Source organism: Crinia signifera, chromosome 3 (genome assembly GCF_055691185.1).
Source record: "Crinia signifera chromosome 3, ASM5569118v1, whole genome shotgun sequence".
Taxonomy (NCBI): Eukaryota; Metazoa; Chordata; class Amphibia; order Anura; family Myobatrachidae; genus Crinia; species Crinia signifera.
This window is the reverse complement of record NC_139219.1, coordinates 32,504,986-32,531,466: the sequence shown is the minus strand read 5'-3', so window position 1 is coordinate 32,531,466 and position 26,481 is coordinate 32,504,986. Positions and strand designations below refer to the sequence as shown.

At 46.7% G+C, this 26,481-nt stretch overlaps 1 protein-coding gene across 2 annotated transcripts in view; it reads right to left on the bottom strand.

Annotated features, from left to right (window-relative positions):
• The window catches only part of PPP2R5A (protein phosphatase 2 regulatory subunit B'alpha), a 74,888-nt gene extending 49,032 nt beyond the window's left edge, over nt 1–25,856 (bottom strand). Inside the window, exon 1 of one of the 2 annotated variants that reach the window (XM_083175605.1) lies at nt 25,475–25,856. In XM_083175605.1, the coding sequence (XP_083031731.1) occupies nt 25,475–25,622 (148 nt within the window). In that variant the 5' untranslated portion in view covers nt 25,623–25,856. The remainder of the gene's footprint in view (nt 1–25,474) is intronic. The other variant, XM_083175604.1, reaches the window with a different exon arrangement.
• Between the last annotated feature and the right edge of the window lie 625 nt (nt 25,857–26,481).

Genomic DNA, 26,481 nt, shown 5'->3' with positions numbered 1-26,481 from the left:
ACTTTGTAAAGGTGCCCATACACGGTACAATGTATGCGTTATGGACTAGATTGCATTGCGTGCCATTTGCTGAACATACTTTTTGAGTTGTGTGATCGGATCTGTGTGGGAGTCCCAACAACGAGTCATTTCAAAAAGTGTATTCAAAGTTAATACAACCAGTACCAATGTTGACGCCCCTTTGTCAAGGATAGAGATATCAGAGAAACTACTTTCCCATTTTTTGGTTCTGTTCTCAACTTCCTGCTGCAGAGCGCTCTGACGCAGAAAGAACTAAATATTTCTGGACTTTAAGCACCATTTTCCAAGCGCTCTGCTGGTTCTTTAGTGCACTATTATATTCTCATTCTATGCCCACTTTGATGGTAAAGTATGAACCAAGTTGGTCTACACCAAAAAAAAAATATAAAAGACATGTCAACCTTGTGGGTGTCGACCATAAGCTTGTCGACCCAGGGACTGCATTCCCTGTGCCTTTTTTTTTTTTTCACCTGACCAAAAAATCCAGCATTGACCAAAATGGTGTAAAGCAACAACAATTGCTGCATATTCACATGTTTTGCTGAATTTGTGTCCATTGTCACCAAGTTGATTCGCCAAATAAAAAAATGAAATTGCATCATGCCAAAAAAATGTACTTAAAAAATGTGATTGAATACTTATAAGCGAATATTCACGTTTTTATTTCACCTGGCGAAAAATTTAGTCAGGAACATATATAACTGACAGGGAAGGTGGCCCCTTCTCAGCTCTGGGCCCCATAACAGCTGCACTCCCTGCACCTATGGTAGCTACACCCCTGTATATAACACATGTAACTGTGACAGGGAAGGTGGCCCCTCTCAGCTCTGGCCCCATAGCAGCTGCACTCCCTGCACCTATGGTAGCTACACCCTGTATATAACACATGTAACTGTGACAGGGAAGGTGGCCCCTTCTCAGCTGCACTCCCTGCACCTATGGTAGCTACACCCCTGTATATAACACATGTAACTGACAGGGAAGGTGGCCCCTCTCAGCTCTGGGCACCATAGCAGCTGCACTCCCTGCACCTATGGTAGCGACACCCTGTATATAACACATGTAACTGTGACAGGGAAGGTGGCCCCTCTCAGCTCTGGGCCCCATAGCAGCTGCACTCCCTGCACCTATGGTAGTTACACCCTGTATATAACACATGTAACTGTGACAGGGAAGGTGGCCCCTCTCAGCTCTGGGCCCCATAGCCGCTGCACTCCCTGCACCTATGGTAGTTACACCCTGTATATAACACATGTTACTGTGACAGGGAAGGTGGCCCCTCTCAGCTCTGGGCCCCATAGCAGCTGCACTCCCTGCACCTATGGTAAAAGCTTTGCCCTTGTGCTGTTGGTGGGAGGATGAATGACATGAAACACACATAGAACCACAGAACGCAGCAATCCCACTATGACCATTGAGTGCTGCTTACATGCAATGGCAAAATGTTACTGTGTAGCAGGCATCTCATCTAACTGTAAACAATAAAAGCATTACAGCCCTATATGGAATATACCTGTAACCATATATAGATGTATAGAAAGGACCACACATTTGGTAACACTAGACAATTACACTTTTGTGCTCTACCTGTTTCAATACAAAGAAAGTCCGACATCATTCCTTCCCTTTCTCCTGCACAAACAATAACTATTTATAACTGTCGCTGGTAAAAGTTGGTGCCGTGAGCTTTGTGGTGCTGCCAGCAGTAAAACCAACAGTGTACCAAGTTACACCAGGCAGCAAGGTGTGCGACACATTCCTCAGCGCTACCGAGCTCTTCAGCCACAGGAATTACCATTTTCTAGCCATTTGTTTTTATTGCCCTCTAGCACTACATAAAGTGAGTGCCGGTAACGAATTATCGCGCTGTGAAGAGATTCTCTGTGTAACCTTGGCCAACCCTGAGCCGACGGCTGCAAAGAAAATAATCTGTTCATTACAGCAGGGATCAGGAGCGCGCAGACGACTCTGTAATTTGTTTCACTTCAAAATAAGAAATGCAACCTAATTATTACAGCAGCATTCCTTCACCGCTAATGAGGCAGCACCAAACCCTTCTCCATCAGTAAGGGCATGGAATAACAGAGACATGCACTCTGGGATCCAGGATTAACTAACCCCCAAAGTTTTCAAATGTTGTTTATTTACTGTATTGGGTGCGAGACCGAGCTCATCAGTTCCAATTACACCCCCAATCGAGAACATCTTGTTTTACACCTCATCTAAAAAGGTGGACTTTAATTGATTTTACCATGGCTTTAATTAAATGGTGCCTGACAGAGCAGGAACGCAGCAGGAGAACATTTCTGCTCACATCCTGAAGTGGTGATCCTGAATTGTTGTTAAGTCTGTGGTTTGGGTACTCCAAGACTTCAGATGTTTAACCTCTCTGCCCGGCTAAACCTGGCGCTTTTGGGTGCAACAAGCACAATTCAATGATTTAATGGACCCCCATAATTGCATTTTTTCCCCCATCACTTTAGACAAGCGCTATAGAATTGTTCGGATGGCCACTGCATTGTCGTGCCGCGTTAAGCCGCGCTGAATGGCTAAACCCGACTAACGTACCAGTCGCTCTGCTAAAAGTGCTCTCTGGGGACACCGTGCACATGTCTGCTTGTCACCCTGGAGGCAGCGAGCATAAATGTTGTTTGCACAGTCATCAGCTTTAAGTGCTCGCGTACCAGTGTGCATCGGATCGTTGCGGACAGGCATGTACGAGGGCAGGAGTCGATGATTACAAGGAATGCAAACCCTTCAGTCACTAGGATAATGGCAAAATAAAAGCCTCCTGTGTCTTTATTAATCACTGTGAGGAGATTACAACAATGTGTACAAATCGCATCACAGAATCTGAGGGAGGAGAGTAGGAAATACAAACATAACTGTGTAATCTCACGGCCGTGGCCTCCCCAGCTAGTCATTGTGTCAGGTATGGTATGAGATGACAGGACAAAGGAAGGAACAACTCAGTATCTCAATTTACACTGTCTGTCCACATGACTTGCAAATCGAATGCTTGTGTGTACCCCGGGGACACGTTTGAAAACATACAGAATAGGCCATCACACTACACCAAAGTACCAGCCACCTCGTAAGGGCACATCTGGTCTTAGTACCTCGGATAATTCAATAAAAAGTGAACGACAATATATTGCTGTGACGTAAAGCTTTATATCACACCTAGGAGTCATGGGATTTATAGTTTGGTTCTGTTTAGTGATTCAGATTCGACTGCTCAAAATGGATTTAAACAATGGGTACTTCTTTCCTAGCACGGCGTCCAATTTCTGTACGTACGGTACCGTAGTGAAATTACCGCTTTCAGTACCGCTCCCGGGCTCACTGTGATTCCCGCCCCATCACATCCTCTCAGAAATCATTCTGAGGTGATTTTCTAAGAGAAGTGTAAGTGTATTTCTGAGCTGCTGTTTTACGGTGAGAGAGTTTTCGTATTTTGTGAAAGGTGACGATATGGCTGCTTCCCTGAATAGGTTCTCGTTGCCTCAGGAGGCTATTGAGTTTTTTCAGCGCCATAATCTCCTACCGGTGGCGAAGAACTGCGCAAATGGACAGATAATGCACCTAAGTGTGAAGGAAGGTATGTGGCGGTGCAATGTCAAGGTTTGCCGCCTAAAGGTGAGCCTCAGAGTGGCACACTGGTTTCCAGGGTGCCGCTTACACTTTCTCACCTTGGTGAGGTTTATATATTCATGGGCGCAGGAGCTGATATTCATCGACTACTGTCAGCAACAGCTGGATATGTTGAAAAAAAAACCCATTGTGTTATACAATAAGTGGATGCGGGAGGCTTGCTCGATGGACCTCATGGCGCAGCCACAGCGCCGTATCGGTGGACCAGATCGCATCGTCGAGGTGGATGATAGTATGTTTGTGAGGAGAAAGAGTCATGTTGGCAGGATGTTACCCCAGCAGTGGGTTTTTGGGGGAATATGCAGAGAAACAGGACAGTGTTTCCTGACGATGGTGCCCACCCGCGATGCCAGCACGTTGATGACGGCTATCATTGATAATGTTGAGCCTGGATCTACGATTTACACAGACTGCTGGAGGGCGTATAGCACTGATCAGCTCCAATTGGCAGGATATCGGCACGCCCAGGTTAACCACCACTATAATTTCTTAGACCCATCCACAGGGGTTCATACCCAGAACATAGAAAGAATGTGGGGCGCATGCAAATGGCGCAATAATTACCATCGGGGCACCGCAAGACACATGCTACAATCGTACCTGCAGGAGTTTATGTGGCGAAAAACATTGGGTGGGGATAACCCATGTAATCGTATCCTGTGCACCCTGACACTTCTCCCTAAGGACGACGAAATAATTTTAAATAATGTGTCACAGTTTACAATTTATTTGATGTTCTTAATTAATCTTTAACTGTTTTACATTGATTCTTTCTTCATATTACCATTGACATTATGCTTTTTAATTATTTAAGTAAATTATAGTTCTTAGTTAACACATGTCGTCATTACTGTGTCAGTTGCATGATTTTGCAGGTGTGAATGTGTTCATAAAACACCACCACTACCCACGGCGAGCGCATTGAGTCCCGCGAGTGGCGGCGGAACGTGTCCTGCGACCTTTTCATACCCGACTATCCACGTCGGCCTTGAGTTGATTTTAAAAAGTGTGGCGAGTGCAGTGAGCCACCGAGCCCCGCGAGGGGATGTGGAACACGTCATGTAATCCGCGTGCGCTCGCCACACTTTATAAAATCAACTCCACGCCGATGTGGATAGTGGGGGTATGAAAAGGTCGGAGGATGCGTTCCGCCACTTGCCATGCTTCGGGTTGCCGTGGTGTGCTTACAATTGTACCCGTATGACATTGTAATCATCTATGACATGTCCTACGGGTATAATTGTAAGCACCCATAACATGTCATATGGCTGCTTATAAAAGGAAATATCGCATTGCATCGGATCGCACCCACTGTATGATGCCGTTCGATCCTATGCGATATTTCATTGTAGAAGCAATCCTGTGCACTTAATGGTGCTTATACAAAGAAATATCGCATTGCATACCACTATAGAAGCTGTGCGATCCGATGAGATGCGATTTAACTAAGGAGAATAGCCCAGTACGCTAAATGCGTACTGGGCGCCGCTCTAAGAAACAAGTACCAAACAACGTCCTAAGGAAGCACAGGTCCACTTGCTCTTTGGACCTTGAGGAAATTAGTCCGTGTAGACCAGTGACTTAAGCCAATTGAAGAATAAGATCAGCACTCGGCGGCTGTACCCTACCCGTGGGACACCTTTCCATATGCTATATTTGAACAGTTCCAACCAGTTCCATCTCCTCTGTTAAATAGAACCCATCTGACCACCTACCTTAGCACTTCATGGCTCATGTGGATCTTTTATATGTACCTGTGATATTGTATTTGCACTTTTAATATTAAAACTGTACTTCATTATATTGCATATATATTGTGGGTACTGTATCAAGTGGGATTATATGTCCTATGCCAAAAAGTAAGACCCACTGAAGCTTTGAACACACAGCGCGGTTACGTGGTGACCTATCTTGGGTTTTTTGTTTGGTGTTTACTATTATAGATGGGTTTAGCTGCACAAAGTGTATTTGAGCGCGGCAGAATAGGCACACAAAAATTGATGGGTGCTCCAACCAAACAACTGAATTGCCCCCATGTGTAAAACAAAAAATACAGAAGACAAAAATACCCAGTAACCGCTCATTATGTTATGCAAGGATTCCAACATGGAAAACTCTGTAACACGTTTGTCTCCCACTTTGGAAATGCTTGGAAACAATCTGTACATGAATAGTAACCGTGCACGACTCTCGGTACAAAACACTGCGGACCATGGGATACAAGCGATCTAACATTGTTAAGCCAACACAACCCCCATAGCAGTATTGCCGGCTGAACATAAAGGTTTATTGCCACTGATGGACGTGGTGAGTAGATGGTATAAGTGAGGGATGGAAAGACACGAGGGCGCTGCTCGTAAGACCTTACAATCTTTAGAGCCCCTTCGAACAACTACCAACAGGACAGAACACTTGGAATGGGTATGTGTGTGTGTGTGTATGCCGCATGTACGTACCCTTAACAACAATTTAGGCACTCAACCGGTACTGCTGATTTATCACACATTTCAGCTTGCACCTTAGGACTGGCGGCGGCAAGCTGAGAGGGGTGTGTGATCCGCAGCTGTTTGTGCCCAAATGATGCAACATCTGAATTGCTCACTTCAGCGCCATCTGGTGGCAGCAGCATGATGATTCAATTAAAATCACTCCTTTATGTTTACATCACAGCATAAAAGATTTTAAAAAAACTAATTACAAAACAATTTTTTAAAAAAGGGGACAACTATATCATTCCCCGGTTTGCCAAATATAACAAGCAACCTATATGTAATAGAAAGCATTATAACATTATAATGCTCCATAATGGAGGCTGCGGTCACACTGGCCATACCAGGACAGGCTCACTGGTTGCTTTGTACCATGTCACTGCTATGTAAGCTTCCACAGTGCTGGTACCAGAGACTGGAGGAGAGATACAAACAGCAGCTGAACTTCCCCCAAGTAAATAGGTCACAGACTACTGAGCCAGTCCGTAAGCCAAGCTACAAATCCTTCCGCAACTTGCTGAGACTGTCAGGTGCCACCTGGCATTAGTACGCAGAGAGCCAGCGAGCCCTGCAAAGTGAGCGCACACATTTATATTTTGCCTTTTATCTTTTCTTAATATTGTACATTCTGCAAAACAGCTTAGTGATGACTCAGGAACCGTGACCGTATTCAGCAGTAGAACTCCTGTACAAAAGTATCAGTCCCTGATTTACATGGGTTCTTCTGCACGTTATAAGCAATTATTGTTAATGAGGATGATGAAACAGTGAGATCTGTATTTGTCTTTCAGTCAATGATTTATCCCACAACCGCCAACACCTTGCACACACGGCAGCCGCTTCTGGTCTTATACGCTGCCATCTTACACATCCAACAGCGCAGCGGTCACACTTATCGAGGTGCCGCGGTCCTGTGCGGCTTCACCACAACAGGCACCTTCACTCGGACATGCCAGCCCTGTCCAACACTTTAGTGATTAGCAAAACACAGTCCCTGGGGAATCCATAACCCCTGCCAGCTCAGGGCTGCCCAGGACTGGTGCTGGACCTGACTGATCAGGATAGAAGCAGAACAGGATAACAGTTTGTAGAAAAGGGAGAGAAATAAGAAGCCTTGACCCTCCCCCTCCATCCAGCTTTAACAATTAAATCCTTATGCTAGACGCCCTAAAAATATAGGGTGTCCTGCATGTGCAAACAGTACAATATATAACGGGGGTGACTCTTGGAAGTGCCCGTATTAATAATGATCAATTAGTAGATTTTTGGTAGTTTAAGGTATTTTGCACTTGTTTCAGACCCTTGCAGTGCACCACATAACACCAATACCCCTTTCACACTTGCAAAAATATCCCAGGTTTTTGCACATGAACGCGCATCAACCTGGGATTTAGCTCAGTGTGAAAGGGTCTTGCAAGAATATCCCGGGATGAACATCCCGGTATTTCAACCCAGGTCCTGACCTGAGTAGATTCCGGAATCGACCCGGGATGCGGTCAGTGTGAATGGTCCCGTAACTGGGATTGGGTGCACGGGACTTAAAAAAAGCAGCTGATTGGAGCTTTCTTGGGCTCACAAATGCTGAGGTCATCTTTCAGAGCACTGGAGTCCATTTCTAATAACATGCATATGTATTTGCAGGGATTTCCCAGGATCAATGTGAATTGGGCTGTCCCGGGTCAATCCCAGGTCTGAGTGCAGTGTGAAAGGGTACATTCCCGGATAGAGTCCAGGGAAGCATCCGGGAACGCATTCCCGGGTATGACCTGGCTCTGCGAGCGTGAAAGGGATATAATTGGGGGTCCATGTGCTCTGGTGTCAACATGTGCACCAATTGGTCGCCCGATTACGCAGTTGCTGCAGATTTGGTGTCTGCACGGTCATCTCCTGTTCTTCCACATTCCGATGGTGCCCTATTGTTCTGCGCTCTGGTGACTGTGGCAACCACTGACATACACAGACCTCCAGCTGTAGATGATGGGCTGTGTGACACTAACCAGCTGTCAACAAAAGAGAATGACCATAGGGGGGTGGGTGAACATTCAGCAACAATACCTCAGGTAGGCTGTGGCAATTCAACAATGTTCATTAGGGATTAAGGGGTGTAATGTGTGACCCCCCCCCCATGTTATACAGTACTAGCACAATCCATGTTTACCCCAAGTTCTGACCTTCTTATCAGCATGATTGAGAAAACCCAGACCAGGAGGAGAACTGTTAAGTGTCAGTGGCCTCTGTCTGCTGTAACCAGTTAGTTTTTTGCGGACAGGAGAGGAACCAAATAAAAAAAAAAATTGGCCACTGTGTGCGTATACATGCCACTGGTGGAACACGTGTGGTTCATTGACTTCTTACCTGCCTCATATTAGCAAAGCCTTCAGCCACAGAGATTCCGCTCTGTCACTGGCCCTGTGCTTGGCAACTATTCTGGGGTAAAAGTTACTTCGCTCCCCAGTTCTGGCGTATGGTCTGAACAAGAAGTGATCATCTTCCGCTGTATGCAAGAGATCTGCACCAGCGAGCAGGTATACCCAATAAAGGGCCCGTTATAGCACATGCTGTAAACATACAAAGAGAGAGAGAATGTGACCATACACACCCCTGTAACAAAATAACCTGGCACAGGTCCGTGTATTTACACTGTACAAAGCAATACTTCTGGCAGATGCAACCACACACACTGCCAGTTACTAAAGCACACTTCAGGGATGATCCAATTGTTTTCTCCTACATCTGGGGGGGGCACCCTATTAGAGCTACAGTCGAATTGCATTACTATGACAAAACAAAAATTTCCCCCCTTTAGAAGTGTCTGTAAGTGCCAGAAAAGAAGGCTCTAAAGAAGATTCGTAGGAGGTAAACATGAGGGCAAATTTGTATACACACAAGTGATGTGCGTGACTATGTACACTACCACGCACGTCGTACGGATGATTAAAAGGTAACTTAAACACATATGACGAAGGCGGCTCTACATGCAGGTGACAAATCCCCTCCAGATGCTTCTGTGCAAAGCAAGAGTCTCAAATAAGAACTCAAATAAGAACTAAAAAGAAGAGAAATCGCGTTAACTCATCTCATATTATATCTCATATTAGAAGCGAGTCATCCACAATGTTCCTGGACTGCACAAATCCATTATAAAAGCTTCCTTATTAACTGCAGATCATGTCACTGTATGTACATTGTTTATCATGTGAACCACCATTAAAAAATAATAATTATTTTGTACTAAAAAATAATAATTGTGTGATCTCAGATACTATGCGGTTACTTTCAATTTCAAGTACTCCAAGTTCTGTTATCAATTAATAAGGCAGCACAATGCTCTGCAGCGCCAGACACGAGACGCACATTTGACTTACTTTCAGCACAGAGTCAATTCTTGTTTTGTGTATAGAAATATAAGTGTATGTTACATGTTTAATACCTGTGCCACAGGGTCCCATATCAACAGTATGGGGTGGCCACCTGCCAGTAGCCACAGAGCAATAGCTTTGGGGGGTGATGGTGGATTCTGCTTCCCGAAGTCCCAGGAGACCACCTGTCAGACAGGAGCCCCAAAGGTGGTGGCAGCAGCAGCAGAGACATCCCTCTGGAGCCAATTACAGCTGGAGGGTGCTTAGCGGGAGAGACTAAGGGGGAAATAGAATCAGGTCAGATTTAGCAAAAGTGCAGATTTTTCCATAGATTTTGCCAGAGGATTTTAAAGTATTAAGTCTCTTGTTTGTTAGTTTTAAAGGCAAAAAACAACTTTTTCCTTTTTGATAAAAGTTGCAAATTCAGACTAGAGAAATAAACAAACCTGGGACTGTGGAGACGGACTGCAAAAAATAAATGTCCTTTTTCCAAGGCATCCCGCTGTACACGCTTAGCCGCTGTTTTCCTGTGAGTTAACGAGAAGAGCTAACACTCGTCTGATCAGCAGACATTCTCCAATGGACCTGGTAGCCCCAGTCTCTGCCCACTAGCCCAGAAGTTCGCAGCCTAAAGAAATCATTTAGGTTTCACCTGCCAACCAGGAGAGCGCCACATAATGAGCAGACTGGTCTTCCTGTATGTATTTCCTCTAGTGCAATGTTCCAGCGCATGGCCGGGTCCATGAGGAAGTAGAAGACAGGCCGCCCCGTACTTTCTACTCTATCGCCAACTACTGGTTATTGGATTGCACTAAAAAAACAAAGTACACTAGGAAGAAACCCAAATCAGTGAACGCATGCAAACGTCACATATATTAGGGAATAGGATCATTGGGTCGACCTAAAGATGTCCGACAGTCATTAGGTCTACATGTGTCTATGTCGACAGGTGGTTATGTTGACAGGTGGTTATGTTGACAGGTGGTTATGTTGACACAAGCATTAGGTCAACTTGATTTAGGTCGACAGTCAAAAGTTCGACATGGGGTTTTTCACTGATTTTTTTATACCCGAATGTCAACACAGTTGACATGGACACAGTTTTAAGTGCACCGCATCCCATCGCATGGCTTGCTGCACTCGCCATGCTTCAGGCTATTTTATTCTCCAACCACACCCTAGTGCAGACATTTCCCACCGGTGTGCTGGGCCTGACAGGTGTGCCGCCAGGCCGCGGGACCCAGCAAGTCACCAGCACTACTTTGACATGCAGGGCGGGCGTGCGGCTTGGCCTCGGCGCTGTGTGTACGCACGCAGCTCTGTCCTATGGAGGTGACACTGGGACGTGCCTGTGCATTAGATCATCCTATGCGTTCCAGGCACCAGGCGCGTCCCGGCGCATGTGCAGAAGGCCTCCAGTGGGGGACTGAGGATTCCAGTCTGAGCCAACTTTTTGGGAATAAATAACAATGCAGGTAGATTTGTGTGTGTTATTTGTAAGGGGGAGCAGGTGCTTGGAATATCTAAGGCAGGTAAGGGCAGGTATGTGGAATAACAATGGGGACTGCTGGTGTGCCTTGGCAATTTTAAAGTCTTAGCCGGTGTGCTGCGACCTGGAAAAGGTTGAAAATCACCACCCTAGTGGATGGTAGGGTATAAAATACCACCCAAAAAACCCATGTCTACCTTTTGACTGTCAACCTAGACCATGTTAACCTAATGTTTGTGTCGACCGAACCACCTGTCGACCTTGTGCCATGTCTACCTTCCAGTATGTCGACCCAATGACTGTCGAACCTCTTTAGGTCGCCCAACCAACCATATCCCCATGTTAGAAGCCATGACCACGGCGCTTAGAGATAGCAATACAAAGCACTGCATTACCTAACAACAGGAAGACAAATACAGGAACCCAGTTCAGATAAGTGTTGCATGGTGTTAAATTATCCCAAATGTTGGCATCGTGGGTTTGAGCCTTTATACGGAATTATACGGAATTTTACAATCGTGGACCTTTAAGAATACAGGGCAATTTCTGGTGTGCAAAGTGCAATGCTGATTACCGTGTAACACAGCAGCAAGCAACGAAACCAATCGGCAACGTATCTTGGCACTTGCCAGGTGTCTGCTATATGAGCAGTGCAGAGTTACACCTGAAAATCCAAGTGTAAGGAGCGCAATAAGGCTGCCAAGTACCGCAGGTGCAAGTATGTGTGCAAAAGCTGTAAGCATAAAGGTTTAGGTCACGCAAGCGGGGGCCTATTTATCAAGCGTGTCGCTGTAATACAGTAAAAATGTTCACATGTTTTGAGCCCTGTTCCTGATTGCAGTGCGGTGCGGCTTGGCAGGATCGGGTATAGATGGCGCTTCCTTCACAGACTGGGTGCCCGATTATCAGAAGACCATTTCACTGCAATACTCAAAAGCAATCTACACAATGCAAGGAGTTGAGCCAGTCAAGGAGTCGCCAAAGTGTAACAAAGCAACTAGGACACAGGAGGAGACTGGCTGATTAATTTAACAGCATTCCACACCGGTAACTGCTCACCTGCGTGAGGCCATGTGTAACGGCTTTAGGAATCCGGTTACAGAGGTAGAAGAACAGATGCTGAGCGATTCACAGTCACCTAGGTAGCTGCTCCGAGACGGCGTGCGTACTCAGAATAGCTATATCTAGTTCCACAAGCTCATCAAATGCTAGCAGATCACCATCTAATAACACGCAGCAGCGCCGTTACACGTATGCATGCAAAAGGGTTGGGATCATTTGGTCTACAGCATGATTGTCGACAAGGGAAAAGGTCATTAGTTCGACAATGTCTAGGTCGACACTCAAAAGGTCGACATTGGGTTTTTCACTGGTTTTTTTTTTAACCTGAATGTCAACAAAGTTGACATGGACACAGTATAAAGTGCACCGCATCGCTCGCTAGGAGCAAACACTGCAGGCTCCACTGCAGTCAGCCAGTGCACGCAGGCTGAAGCTCCACTGCAGTCAGCCAGTGCACGCAGGCTGAAGCTCCACTGCAGTCAGCCAGTGCACGCAGGCTGAAGCTCCACTGCAGTCAGCCAGTGCACGCAGGCTGAAGCTCCACTGCAGTCAGCCAGTGCACGCAGGCTGAAGCTCCACTGCAGTCAGCCAGTGCACGCAGGCTGAAGCTCCACTGCAGTCAGCCAGTGCACACAGGCTGAAGCTCCACTGCAGTCAGCCAGTGCACACAGGCTGAAGCTCCACTGCAGTCAGCATCCCTGCAGTCATGATGCCGGCAGTCACTATACTGATGTCAGCAGCCAGACTGAAGCTAGAAGACTGGCGCTGCATTCTCCAAAGGATCAAGATGCCAATGGAGTGTGTGGGGTGGGTTAGGGTCAAGCCAGGGATAGGGGTGCAGAGTTATGGTTAGGCTACAAGAAGGGTGGGTTGGGGGAAGGGTGAGTATACTTACCTGACACCTGTCAGAATTCCCTCCATTAGTCATCCGTATTTATCCTGGAGAACCCACTCCTCCTTACTGATGTGGTGGTCTCACGATTAAGGGGGAATTCTATACGAGTGGGCCTTCATTAAGACGGTGGTATATTATCCCATTATTCTGCGATAGACAACCAATACTAGTAACTCGAGTTTAGAACCACAACATACATTTTACAAACTGAACCATGTGCCCTCTAAACCTGCTGTGTGGTTGTGCACGGTAGGTAAATAGTACGGTTACGGTATAGATGATAGACAAGGTCTAGGCCGACAACTAAGAATGGCTGATGTACCCTTGGTCAGCATTGACATGGTCGACATAAGCTTTAGGTAGACATTAACATGGTCGACATGAGTTTTTTACTCTTTTTTTTTTGTGTCTATGTCAACAGACACCACATAAGTGTACCGCTGCGATCACCCTGCTGCGGGCACGGTGCCTCACTGCGCTGGGCACACTAGTATATTCTCACTTTATGCCCATTGGGATAGTAAAGTAGGAAAAACCACCTTTCCAAAAAAGATAAGTGAAAAAGTCTTGTCGACCTCATTCAGGTCAACGATGTCCATCTTAAGCTTGTGTCGGCCTTTTGCCAATGTTGACCTAGTCACTGTATCCGCAGGTTTAGCCACACGTTCTGATCCTTGCTGTTAAGAGCCCAGGGGCGGTTCCTGCTCACACCTACAAAGAGAGCTGGCAGCTCTAACTGAATAGAAGTCAGTCCCTGAAGGATCATAGCACACCACTCATTCTGCAACCAAGCGAGTCTGCCCCTTAGATGTATAAATATGGTGAAGCACACCATACACCTGCCCCAACCCACCACCATGCTCACAGATAACCCAACACCCCTTCCTTCTTCCTTGTCCCCCCTAACCTTAGTCACACGGCAAGGGACAGAAGGGGCTGCTCTGGTTGGCAGGCTCATTGCCCAGTCCTCTCCCAGGCTCATCAGCAGTAGAAGAGCTGAAGTCACGTGACACAGCTGCTCTGTCACTGATTGGCTGGGAACTTGATGCTGAAATGATGTCACTGCACAGTGCGCTCCCAGACTGGAATGCAGGATGCTATTATACAGGAAGCTGGGAGAGCCTGACAGGACCGGATAATGCAACCGGAACCGAGACGGTAAGTATCATCCACTGCCCCCAGTTCAATCTAGTGTGCTATGAGTCCTGTAATACCAAGGATTTAAAGATACTAATCAAGGTATTTGTGGGACTCATCAGCTTCCTATTCACTGCAGCAGCGTGACTGCAGCACTGAGCAGTATGGATTTAAACGCAGCAATAGTCCACTATAATGCCTGTTGCTTACTGATCACTATATACAGGACATCAGGAACACCTGTTGCTTACTGATCACTATATACAGGACATCAGGAACACCAGTTACTCACTGATCACTATATATATACACACAGGATTACGCATCACACAGCAGATACACAGGACAGCGCCACAGATATCCCACCTGATATTAATGGTTATTTCTAGGTACTGGAGGACTTTCATCTGCATCAGAGTAGTAGAAATTGTTTGCATACCGAGTTTGTAGGAGAACACAAAGTGCGCTCCTGCATATAGCAGAGACCACACAGACCCTGCTGACACCTGCGGCACCATATCAGGAGGCAGCTTCTGGAATCTCACCGAGCAATATAAATAACATTATAGTGAATAGAGAGGACTGTGATACAAGTAATACGGTCATAACCAAATGTTTGCAATTACCGCCCCTTCATATAACCCCTGTGGAACTATAGGGCAAGCACATTATCCCTGGAGAAGCGCCAGCTGCCGGTCAGGGGAACGTCAGTCTGCTGTAAACGGTGACAGGCAGGCTCATACTGATTGGCTGGTAATGTGACAATGTGCTTTCACCCCTATCAGGATGATGGAGAACCGCTCACACTCACTACTGTTAAGACTTTTAGCACTCACATGACTGCATCCAGCACACGGACCCCCGCCTGCACTCACATCCTGACGCACATGACTGCATCTAGCAGTCAGACCCCCCGCCAGCACTCACATCCTGACACACATGACTGCATCTAGTACACGGACCCCCCGCCAGCACTCACATCCTGACACACATGACTGCATCCAGCAAACGGACCCCCCGCCAGCACTCACATCCTGACACACACTACTGCATCTAGCACTCAGACCCCCCGCCAGCACTCACATCCTGACACACATGACTGCATCTAGTACACGGACCCCCCGCCAGCACTCACATCCTGACACACATGACTGCATCCAGCAAACGGACCCCCCGCCAGCACTCACATCCTGACACACATGACTGCATCTAGCACACGGACCCCCCCGCCAGCACTCACATCCTGACACACATGACTGCATCTAGTACACGGACCCCCCGCCAGCACTCACATCCTGACACACATGACTGCATCCAGCAAACGGACCCCCCGCCAGCACTCACATCCTGACACACATGAATGCATCCAGCACACAGACCCCTCGCCAGCACTCACATCCTGACACACATGACTGCATCTAGCACACGGACCCCCCCGCCAGCACTCACATCCTGACACACATGACTGCATCTAGTACACGGACCCCCCGCCAGCACTCTCACATCCTAAAACACATGACTGCATCCAGCAAACGGACCCCCCGCCAGCACTCACATCCTGACACACATGAATGCATCCAGCACACAGACCCCCCGCCAGCACTCACATCCTGACACACATGACTGCATCTAGCACACGGACCCCCCCGCCAGCACTCACATCCTGACACACATGACTGCATCTAGCACACGGACCCCCCGCCAGCACTCACATCCTAACACACGACTGCATCTAGCACACGGACCCCCCGCCAGCACTCACATCCTGACACACATGACTGCATCCAGCATGTTCCTGGCTAGTAAGGATGTCTCACCACTGACTAGAACGTAATCAGCGCGCCAGTCTGAATTGGGCCCTATGTGCCAAAAATAGAGGAGCCATGTATACCAGGTGGGCGGTCCTTTGACAAAAACTCTCTCTCTATAGTTAGATTAGGGGCCCGATTCAGTACAGTAAAGAAAGCAAGTAATTTTGTGTCTGGAACAAACCAGTGTCTGCAGAAGGTACACACACACACACACACGATCCAAGATACAACAGTCTGATCTAACCACTGCCAGAAACAGAAATACACCTAAATATTAGAATATGTTTAATAGGTCATTTAAAAAAAGGTTTTGAATGCTACAAAATTCTCTGTAGTTCCCAGAACATTTACAAAATGTGGTAGACAAACGATATAAATCTGCATTTGGAAATGTATGGGATAAAGAGGATCTTCATTATTGTTGAGGTGCAGGTATATTACGGCCTACTTCTGCATGTCACACACACCGGACATGTTTATTACAGTGATTTACAGTCCAGCTAGGGCACAGTCCAAACTATCTCTGGCCCTGCACAGTACAACATGGCAGAACATTAGTTGTGCTGCAAAATCACATCTATTGCTGTACTTTAAGTATATGCAGTGTTGGATAAAACCCCTGGAATGAGTGTTTGGATCTATTCAAATGGCCGCGCTGAAAACCGGAGCGCTATGCAAAGCCGCTCATCTGCTGGTATACACACTGGGCGGCTTTGAGCTGAAAGCCGCTCAAACCTGCCCAGTGTGTATGGGCCTTAAGCTGCAATTGATGAGAGTTACCATCTGCATTGTCCTGAGGTGTGAGCAGAAATCCATTTTAAGTGCAAGCCTCTGGGGTTTATGCAGCAGGAACTGAACACTTCCAAACTCATATGCCGGGAGCTAAATGCCTGCAGTAAGTTCTGCAGTTAATTGAACTGTATTTACAAAACGTTTTTTTCCAAAGATTTTCTTATACACAACCTACAATGTATCAGACACCAACCAGCAATTAGCACATCTGTGGCAGGGCATGCTGGCAGAACAGCATCTGGAGGGCAGCACATTACCAATCCATGTTCTAGAACGGTTGTTCCCAACCTGGGGTACTCGTACCCCTGGGGGTAAGCTGAAAACCTGTTGGGGGTAAATGAAAATAATATTGGTAATAGCGGAATAAGAAGAAGTCTCCTGATGGTGGAAGATGACTCCTATTGTCGTGGAGACAAACCACGTCATGTCACTTCCGGTTCTGTATGCAGCATCATCTCTCGGCTGGTCTGCTGCGGCCTACTGCACTGCCTGTTTGAATGTGCAGCAGGTGCTGGGCTAAGAATTAATGAAGCTCGGGGCTGTGACTGTGCGGCGGGCTGTGGACACCCCCCGCTATTGAGTGGGAAAGGCGGCCAGGCGACCCATCGTGCGCACGGGCCGTGTAGTGAAAGGGGGTGCTGGTGGCTGTTCAAGCTGCGGGGATAGAGTGCCCCAGGCCCTACACCTCTGTAAGAGCTGGCCAGGCCCAGAAAAGTTGTCCCCATAGCACCGCCCTTATGGCGGCCCCGCTGCATGACCTCTCTTCCAGGTGAATGCTACAGTAGGACTATAAAAAGGAGGTTTTTTTAAACTTAAAGAAATGCAAAAAAAGCAAAGTAAAAGTAACTATAAAACCATATAAAAATGCATATAGAATATCATGTCTCAGACAAAACAAAAATAATGAACAAACATATACTAGTAATACACTAAAGGTGCCCATACATGTAAAGCATGTGATGTGCTACAGCAGCAGGCTTTTTGTACTAGATGCAATGTGATCTAGCACAAAAGTACAGGCTACACATACTTTTTGTACTGTGTGATGTGTGTGGGACTCATGGGTAAAACGCACCATGTACGGGCAGCCTTAATGTCAGTTCGGTCCAATTTGCTATTCGATTTTGCTTATATAAGCAAAATCTAATGGTTTTCAGCTGCATTCAATACCATTTTGAATCAAATGCCTGGAATTGAAATCGAATAGAAAAGTAGACAGCCTCTCACTGCCACAAAAGGCTGTACAGTACATAACCAAAAGCTCTGCTACAGTACAGAGTGCACTTCACAGCCAGCAAGTGCAGCTACATCAAACAGATCTCAGCACTGGCGCGTACAAGTTAGCGCAGCAGTAGCCACACCCTATTGTGACGTTGGCGGCCTGGGACCGCCCAAAACAGTGACGTCGGCGGGCCCGGTCTGCCCCCCTGCTCGCCCTAGTTCCTAGAAGGAACAATATACTATGGCTTTCATGATGAGTGGTTATATACTGGCACTTATTATATATTACACATGCATTATTATTTATTTATAGTTTCTTATATAGCGCAGCATATTCCGTTGCGCTTTACAATAGGAAACAACAGCGAATAAACAAACTGGGTAGATACAAACCAAAATAGAGGTAGGAGGGCCCTGCTCACAATCTAGAGGGATACATAAGGATAGAATTCCATAGCATGGCAGTCCCACCAGATTACAAGACAGTCCTGATGGGATGCAATTACATATAAATGCTACTGGAGGTTGTGTGGGGGTCCTGAATTATAGTCTTGCCTGAAGAGGTGAGTTTTTAGGGAACGCTTGAAAGTTTGGAGGCTAGATGAGAGTCTTATGCTGTGTACACACTTGTACAATCTGCATGAGATCTACAATTTAGACTATCTGCATACAATATATACAATTTAGACTATCTGCATACAATTTAGACTATATAGTGCAGATCTGCACTATATAGTCTATGCAGCCAAGACTTTCTTTTTTTTAATTAAGTTTTATTTATTCCAACATTTCATTTATATTACATATAAAATACATATCAATTACATATAAAGATAATTACATTTCCAATTAATATACAAATACATTTCCCCTCCCCCACCCCCCACCCCCATTCTCCCCTGACCCCACATATACATACATTAGGCCCAATCCCATTGCCCCCTCATTAATATCGGCAAATCTATTCAGGACAACCTAGCTCCTTTGAACTTCCTTGGTATACCCCCTTTCACCCACTTCTGACCACTTAGCCAAGTAATAGCTTATACCCTGAGACACCCTTTTATTTTATCTTATACCAGTAGACCTAATATATACCTTATAGATACTGTGACCTACCTATTAAAAGTGCATCAATTTTTACAATTATCAATATTTTTTAATATATTATTTACACTTGGGACCCTTCCCTATACACCTTTGTGACCTAAATCTATACTCTTCCCCACACTCTGTATACTCCAAACTTAATCTATACTTTTCCTTTATCTTTTCCGTTATCTTTAGTGTTTCAACTAATTATCCCCCTTTATAATTTCATGGCACACTATACAGTGATATATCTTGTGGATTCCTATCACACTACTCACATTTTATGAAAATTTGATATAAAAATTTGATATATATTTGAATGAAAAAAAAAAAAACACATTTAATATCAACTTACGAATTTATTTGTTACTGTGCTTTAATTAACTATCACTTTAATTTTATCCTTATCCCTTATATACTCTAACTACATAGTAAGCTACTGTGTCCCAAATTACTCTTGCCAAATTACTGACAATAACCCTCAACGCTTCCTCATTGGCCGCCTATCGGGACATCTATTTTATAGAACCTTGATTTTTTCCAGTGTCTCCAGATCTTCCAAAATTTGGATCCCGCTCCCCTTGTGGCATATACATACTGCTCATGTTTGCAAGTGCTATTGACCAGGTTCAACCACTCAATCATTTTGGGGCCTGAGGAGGCAATCCACTGCCTTGCAATTATTACTTTGGCAATAGCCGACAAATTTATCACCAATTGCCTCCAATCACATGCCGGATTATTCTCCTCCCATACCCCCAATACCAGATTTACCTCAGTTAGGGACCCCCGGGGGACTTCCAACATTTCCATTTTAACAATTATCTCGTCCCAAAATTTTTTAATTACATCGCACTCCCACAAAAGATGCCAGAAGGTGCCCAGCTCGGTCCTACATTTGGGGCATCTATCGGATTGGACTCCAGCTATTTTTCTCAATTTAACCGGAGTTATATAGCTCCTGTGCAGAATATTAAATTGTACTTGCTGGACACGGATTGATGTTGTAGCCTTGCCCGGAAATGACAGTGCCTCCCCCCAAACATTCTCGTCCAGCCCCGGAATATCAGTTGACCATTTTTCTTTCAGGACCAACAACCCTTCATTTTGGATATACGAGTTCAGATACCTATACACCTTAGACAATCTTTTCCCGCTGCTCAGTTGCCCAAGGAATCTTTTACATGGCGATTCAGCTATATTGTCCTGTAACCCGCTACCTTCCTGCATCAGAGCACTTCTGACTTGAAGGAATATAAAGAACATGTGTCTGGGCAGCCAAGACTTTCTGACTGCGATACGGGAGCACGCATCGAGATCGCAAGGGATAAAGCCCATACAATCTGCATGAGATCCAGATGAGATTTTGACTATATAGTCAAAATCTCATCTGGATCTCATGCAGATTGTACAAGTGTGTACACAGCATAAGGGGGCTATTCTAGTTCACTCGCAAAGGCACAATCACGCTCTTATGGACAAAACCATGTGCACTGCAGGTGGGGCTGATGTAACATGTACAGAGAGTTACATTTGGATGTTTTATTGTTTCTGTGCAGGGTAAATACTGGCAGCTTTATTTTTACACTGCAATATAGATATCAGTTTGAAGTACACCCCCCACCCAAATATAACTCTCTCTGCACATGTTACATCAGCCCCACCTGCAGTGCACATGGTTTTGTCCATAAGAGTGATTGTGCCTTTGAGAGTGAACTAGTATAACCCCCTTCGTGTGCGTGGAAGGGCATACACACTACGATTTGCATTAACAATATGCACGATAATGATTCTCATTGTGCATATCATTCCATGTGTACCCATTCAATACATGCCCATATTTCTGAGAGTGAAAATATCGGCACATCTATCAACATGTCTGCCTCCGACCACATTGACACCTGCCAGGTTCAATCTTCTAAAAATTAGAATCTGCCTGGTCGAAAACGGATGCTGGATTGTCAAATTTGCGCCCATTTTCATGTGGATTTCAACAACCAACAGTTGGAGCATTGAATACAAATGGTCAAATTGGCCATGATTCATTGACTATCCCTCCCCCCCATATTGTTAACAATAACCCTATCATTTAAATATGCAGTCAAATCCAACAACATTGCCAGGGGTCACGGTGATGTCACTGAGGCCCTTATTCTGATCGGTGCGGCCGGATCCGAATATGCGGCCAGCACCGTGCGTCCTAAACCCCGCCTTCCATACGGATCGCCAACTCCGTCCGTACGCGGTAAGAAGCTGTCCGAACGGACCGCACGTGTATTTCTCATGAATACACCTCCTCCATCTCAGGGAACCTCCCCCATCATTCGATGGTCACATTACCATACGTACGCCCAGCGTTTTCATGGGAACGCCCATGAAACGCGGGGTGTAAACATATGGTAATGAGCCCAAACAGCCCTTCACTCCCCTCTCCACCCCCTGTTCGTAGTGTACACATTTCATGCGGAATGTGGCCGTGCGTCCGGCTCGCACATGCGCAGAGACGCCTCTGCACATGCGCAGACACAAAACATCGGCGGCACTTACGCACGCGGATATTACCGCACCAACCAGAATAAGGGCCCGAATGACATCGTTCAGTGTTTAACCTGCAGATTATGCATTTCATTAACGAAATAAGCAGTGCCGCATATCATATAGTGCAGGGCTGGGCAATTGTGGCCCTCCAGATGTTGAGGAACTACACATCCCAGGATGCTTTGCATTCTTTTTGCTATGTGGCCATGCTAAAAACTGATGCAAGGCATGTTGGGATGTGTAGTTCTTCAACATCTGGAGGGCCGCAATTGCCCAGCCCTGATATAGTGTGTCCAGGGAATTGCAATATTGCTGGCTCATAGTACTTTTAGCACGTGGCCTGGAAAACAACAAGCACTATACAGACCCGCAGGGCTAAACTGTAAAATAGTCTTTAAATAGTTCTCAAGTGGTCCTAATTCCCAGAACCCCCCTGTGAGCTGTAAATCCCCAGCAGGCCATAAATACATCGCTCCTGTAGAGAATGGTGTTGACTTAGCATGGTGCAATCGCATAGAGATAGTGCTATGTGTACAATGGAACCCGCATCTCCAGATAATGGACAAGCCAGGCAACTCCCTGCTAAGGTAATCTATAGCTAGGATACCAGCACAACAGGAGCGAGAGGGACAAGCATTACAGAGCGCAGCAGTAATGCGAAGGGAACAAGTTCTCCCAGCCACAAGCTGGCTCTTACAGACCAGTACAAGGGGGGCAGGAGGTATTAAGCCTGGTAAAGTGATAATGCATCAGCCAATCAGCGGAGTTTGAACAATTACAGTGATGATTGGCTGCTGCTTTTAATTATCAGCTTAATAAATCTGCCCCAGAGTGCCAGATTCTGAACCTTTTGCTAATGTTGTGGCAAATAGCAATAAATGATCATGCTCTTTAAACGTTCAAATATGCAAATGGTATAAACAGTCTCCATCTGTAAGAGTCAGTGCAACAGTAAGGATGCCAAGTGTACGTATCTGAGTATTTCGCAGATCCGCCGGACGGACCATGCCCTCATACCATTGGCTCACACAAATCCTGGGTCATGTAGATAGAATACCAACGATCAACAAATATGGCTACCGCGGAAACGGAATGGCCAGCAAGAACTTCCATGCTTGCACAAGCACGCCCACAGCGCAGCCTTATTTTTTTGTATTTCTTTCTGGTTGGCAGGCTCCACCCATATTCACACATGCCTCGCAATTGTCTTCTCGTGTATGTGTAAAGGACTGCGCCTCTGCATGTGCTTTCGTAAATGCAGTTTGAGCAATAAGCATTTGAGATTTCCATGCATCCACAGGAGAGAAACATCAACATAGTGTGCAAATCGGTATCAACTCATGTCAACCATCTGGCTCAAGGCCTGTCGACTTTCAGTTGTTGATCCAATAACCCAAACCCCTTCCACATAACTGTAGTAAACTCAGTACAGGGGTCCTCTAACTCGGTCCTCGGGACCCCACACAGTTCACGTTTTCCAGGTCACCAAGCAGGTGCATTCATTACTCATTGACACATTTTAAAAAATCCACAGGTGGAGCTAATTATTTCACTTGTGATTCTGTGAGGAGATCCGCAAAACATGCACTGTGTGGGGTCCTGAGCACCGAGTTTGAGAACCTGTCGTATGGTACAACAATCTGCGAGTTGGGATCAACCACAAGCACAGCATATGACAGGCAGTTAAAATGTGAGCCGACTCGTGCCTAAATGAATCGACCTCCAACAAGGGGTTAATAGGATGTAACAGTTCCTTACACTGAGCACTGGCAGGAGAGTGGATTAAAATACACTCTCAGAGCTAAATGTGGCCTGTGAGAAACACAAGATGGCAAGCAGTAGGATTTCCAGGAAAAGGGGCTGCGTGTGAGCGCTACACCCAGCCGAGGACGCTAACGGGAAAGGAACCTTCTGTATTCATACTATATACAGTAGGAAGAGATTGTACTTGTTGCTGTTACAGTGGTGTATGGGAAGTGTTTGAGCACCTGACTTGCAATGTTATGCGGGGTACACACCAGGACGACCCGCTCACGATGCACATCGTGAGCGGGTCGTCAGTGTCTCGTCCGACCCGCTCACGATGACGCGGGAGGGCACGACCCGCTCACGATGTGCACCGTGAGCGGGTCCGATCCGATGGCGACCCGCACCCGGTTCTATGGTCGTCATTGAGATCCTACCTGCAGCAGGTAGGATCTCAATAACGACCGACCGACCCGCGGGACCGCGCATCGGATCGGAATCGCTCCACACCAGGTCAGAAAAGGGCCCAATCAGCACACAATCTACATCCGATTGATCGGAATTGGATCTAGATTGTGCTGATCGGGCCCTAGTCGTCCTGGTGTGTACCTAGCATAATAATCACAGCTTGCAAGACATCCTATAATAGCCATCGGTAAGGAAAAAGGCATATACTGTAAGTAGATAGAAAGGGCAGCAGCAGACCGGCACAAATCACCAGGGAGAAGAGCCGCCTGTACCAGCTGATTACCGTTGATGCATCAGGGATAACACTGGAATATGAACACTGGTTATAGAACACATGTAAAGCACTAGCTCCCAACTGACAGCAGCCTCCTCATCTGACCCCAGGGCAACAATGGTTACACCAAATGTCCTCATCACTTCCTCACTGCACATGTATGACACATGACCCAACATATGACCTCTAGCAGCAAGCGAGACTGTCTGTGCCCTGCGCAGCTGCTGCTTCTATCTCACATCACCCCAGGGCGCCTGACAGACAGCATAACCCTGCATGCACCCCACCTTAGCCAACGGACCAGTCTTGTCTGGATGTAAGTGACCCCCCTCAGCACACCTCCGCCCTGAGTGACCCTCAGAACTTACACCACCAGGAGAGGATGCTGCATGGAAGGGTGACACTCCCATTATCCAAGGCTGTTGCCCGGCAGTAATACCCCTCCCTCCAGCAACATGTACAGCTCCAAGAGTGCTTGTTCCTAATATGAGCAGGTAGGAACATGGGTACAGCATAATAGTGTGATTGCAGATGTATGACTGGGCAGGAAGAATATGTGGCGGGTGTACGGTCACGTGTGTGTGCGATGCCACAGGCACAACCAGCAACATGTGTGTAGACATGATTCAACATGGATGTATGTATAGGCACATATATGAGCAGGGAGGGACATGAGTGTGCAGGCATATGTATGAGTATGGAGGGATGCGTGTGTGAGGGCATGGATCTGTGTGTAGGTACATGTATGAGGGCACAGACCTGTGTGTGTGTACATGCATAAGAAGAAGCCTGTGTGTGTACAGATATGTGCTTGGGCATATGAATGAGTAGGGACCTGTATGTACTGGCACATGTATGAGTGCATAGCTACATTATCTATGTACAAGTATGTGGCACATGTAAGATCAGGGACATGTGTGTAGGTAGATATGTGTGCAGGCACATATGAGTAAGAATTTGAGTCTTTAGGTACATGTAGGAGTGAGCGCAGGTACATGTAGGAGCAGGGTATGTGCAGATACATATACTGTATGTGTGTGCACATATGTATGCAGGAACATGTACAAGTGTATGTTTGTGTGCATGTATAAGTGTGTGTATAGTGACATGTATTAATGTATGCATGGGCACATGTATGTACATTGTTATCGGTATTAGTGTGTGCAGGTTCATATGTGTATGTATGTGCGGACACGGTGGCCGGGTTACCTCTCAGTGTGGGCAGCAGGTACATGTATGTGTGTATGGACACATGTATGTATATGAGGGGCACATACATGCATGTATATTAATGTATGTATGTATGTATATGAGGGGCACATGCATGTGTGTGTATGTATGTATGTATGAGGGGCACATGTATGTGTATGTATGCATGCATGCATGCATGCATGTATGAGCACAGGACACACAGGGGCCGGGTTACCTCTTAGTGTGGGCAGTGGGGAAAGCTCCACCAAGGCCCCCTGCCCCCGGAACTGGGACGAGCCCTGCGCCTGCTTCTGCCGTTGCGCCTTCCTCACCGACTTCCGCGTGAAGCCGTCCACTTTCTCCGCGGGGGAGACGGCCGACATGGCGGGTAATCCGGGTGTGCGGCCCCTCTAGCGGCCCCGCTGGGAGCTCTTAGACGCGCTCCTCCCCGTCATCTTCTTCACAGCGCCGGCTCCATGGACCGTGCGCTCGGCGCTAGGGCTGCGGGATACTGCTACGGGGAGCCGGTGAAACCTGGGCGCCTGCTGCCGCTGCCCGTACCGGAGGGAAACTGACTGACAGCGCGGCCGGCCAATGGGGAGGCACCGGCGACTGACTGACAACGCGCCTAGCCAATAGGGAGACTGACGAACAGCTCAGATGGCCAATCGGAGGACGGAGAGACTGACTGGCGGCGCGACCGGTGTTGATGAGAATGACTGACAGCCCAATCCACCAATGCGAGGACAGGAGGTCTATGACGAGTAGGTATGCCTACCTCTCCCAGTTGAATGAAGAGTCCCGACGAAGGCCAGCAGGGGGCAACCGAGTTCTGATAGCTGGAGAGGCGGGGCGTCCACATTGACGTCAGCACAGTATTAAAGGAAACCGTCCGGAACTCAAAGGTGGGAGCGGCGCGTTGTCATAGAAACTGGGATGACGTTTTATAGACAGTTGCGACAGCCAATGACAATCGCCTCCTGGACATTGTCTGACCAATGAGGCCGTTGCACGAAATTTCCGGACCAATAAAAATGACAGGGGAGCAGCCGGAACCAACGTCACGTGCCCTTAAATGTACTGTAGGCAGTGTTGTGTAGGCAGGAGGTGGTATTGGTAATTAGGTGGGGTTGGTATGTAGGCAGGGGGTGATATGTAAGGTAGAGGGGGTATGTGGGAGGAGGTGGTATGTGGACAGGCAGGGGCAAGTGTTATGTAGGCAAAGGCTTTATGCAGACAGGA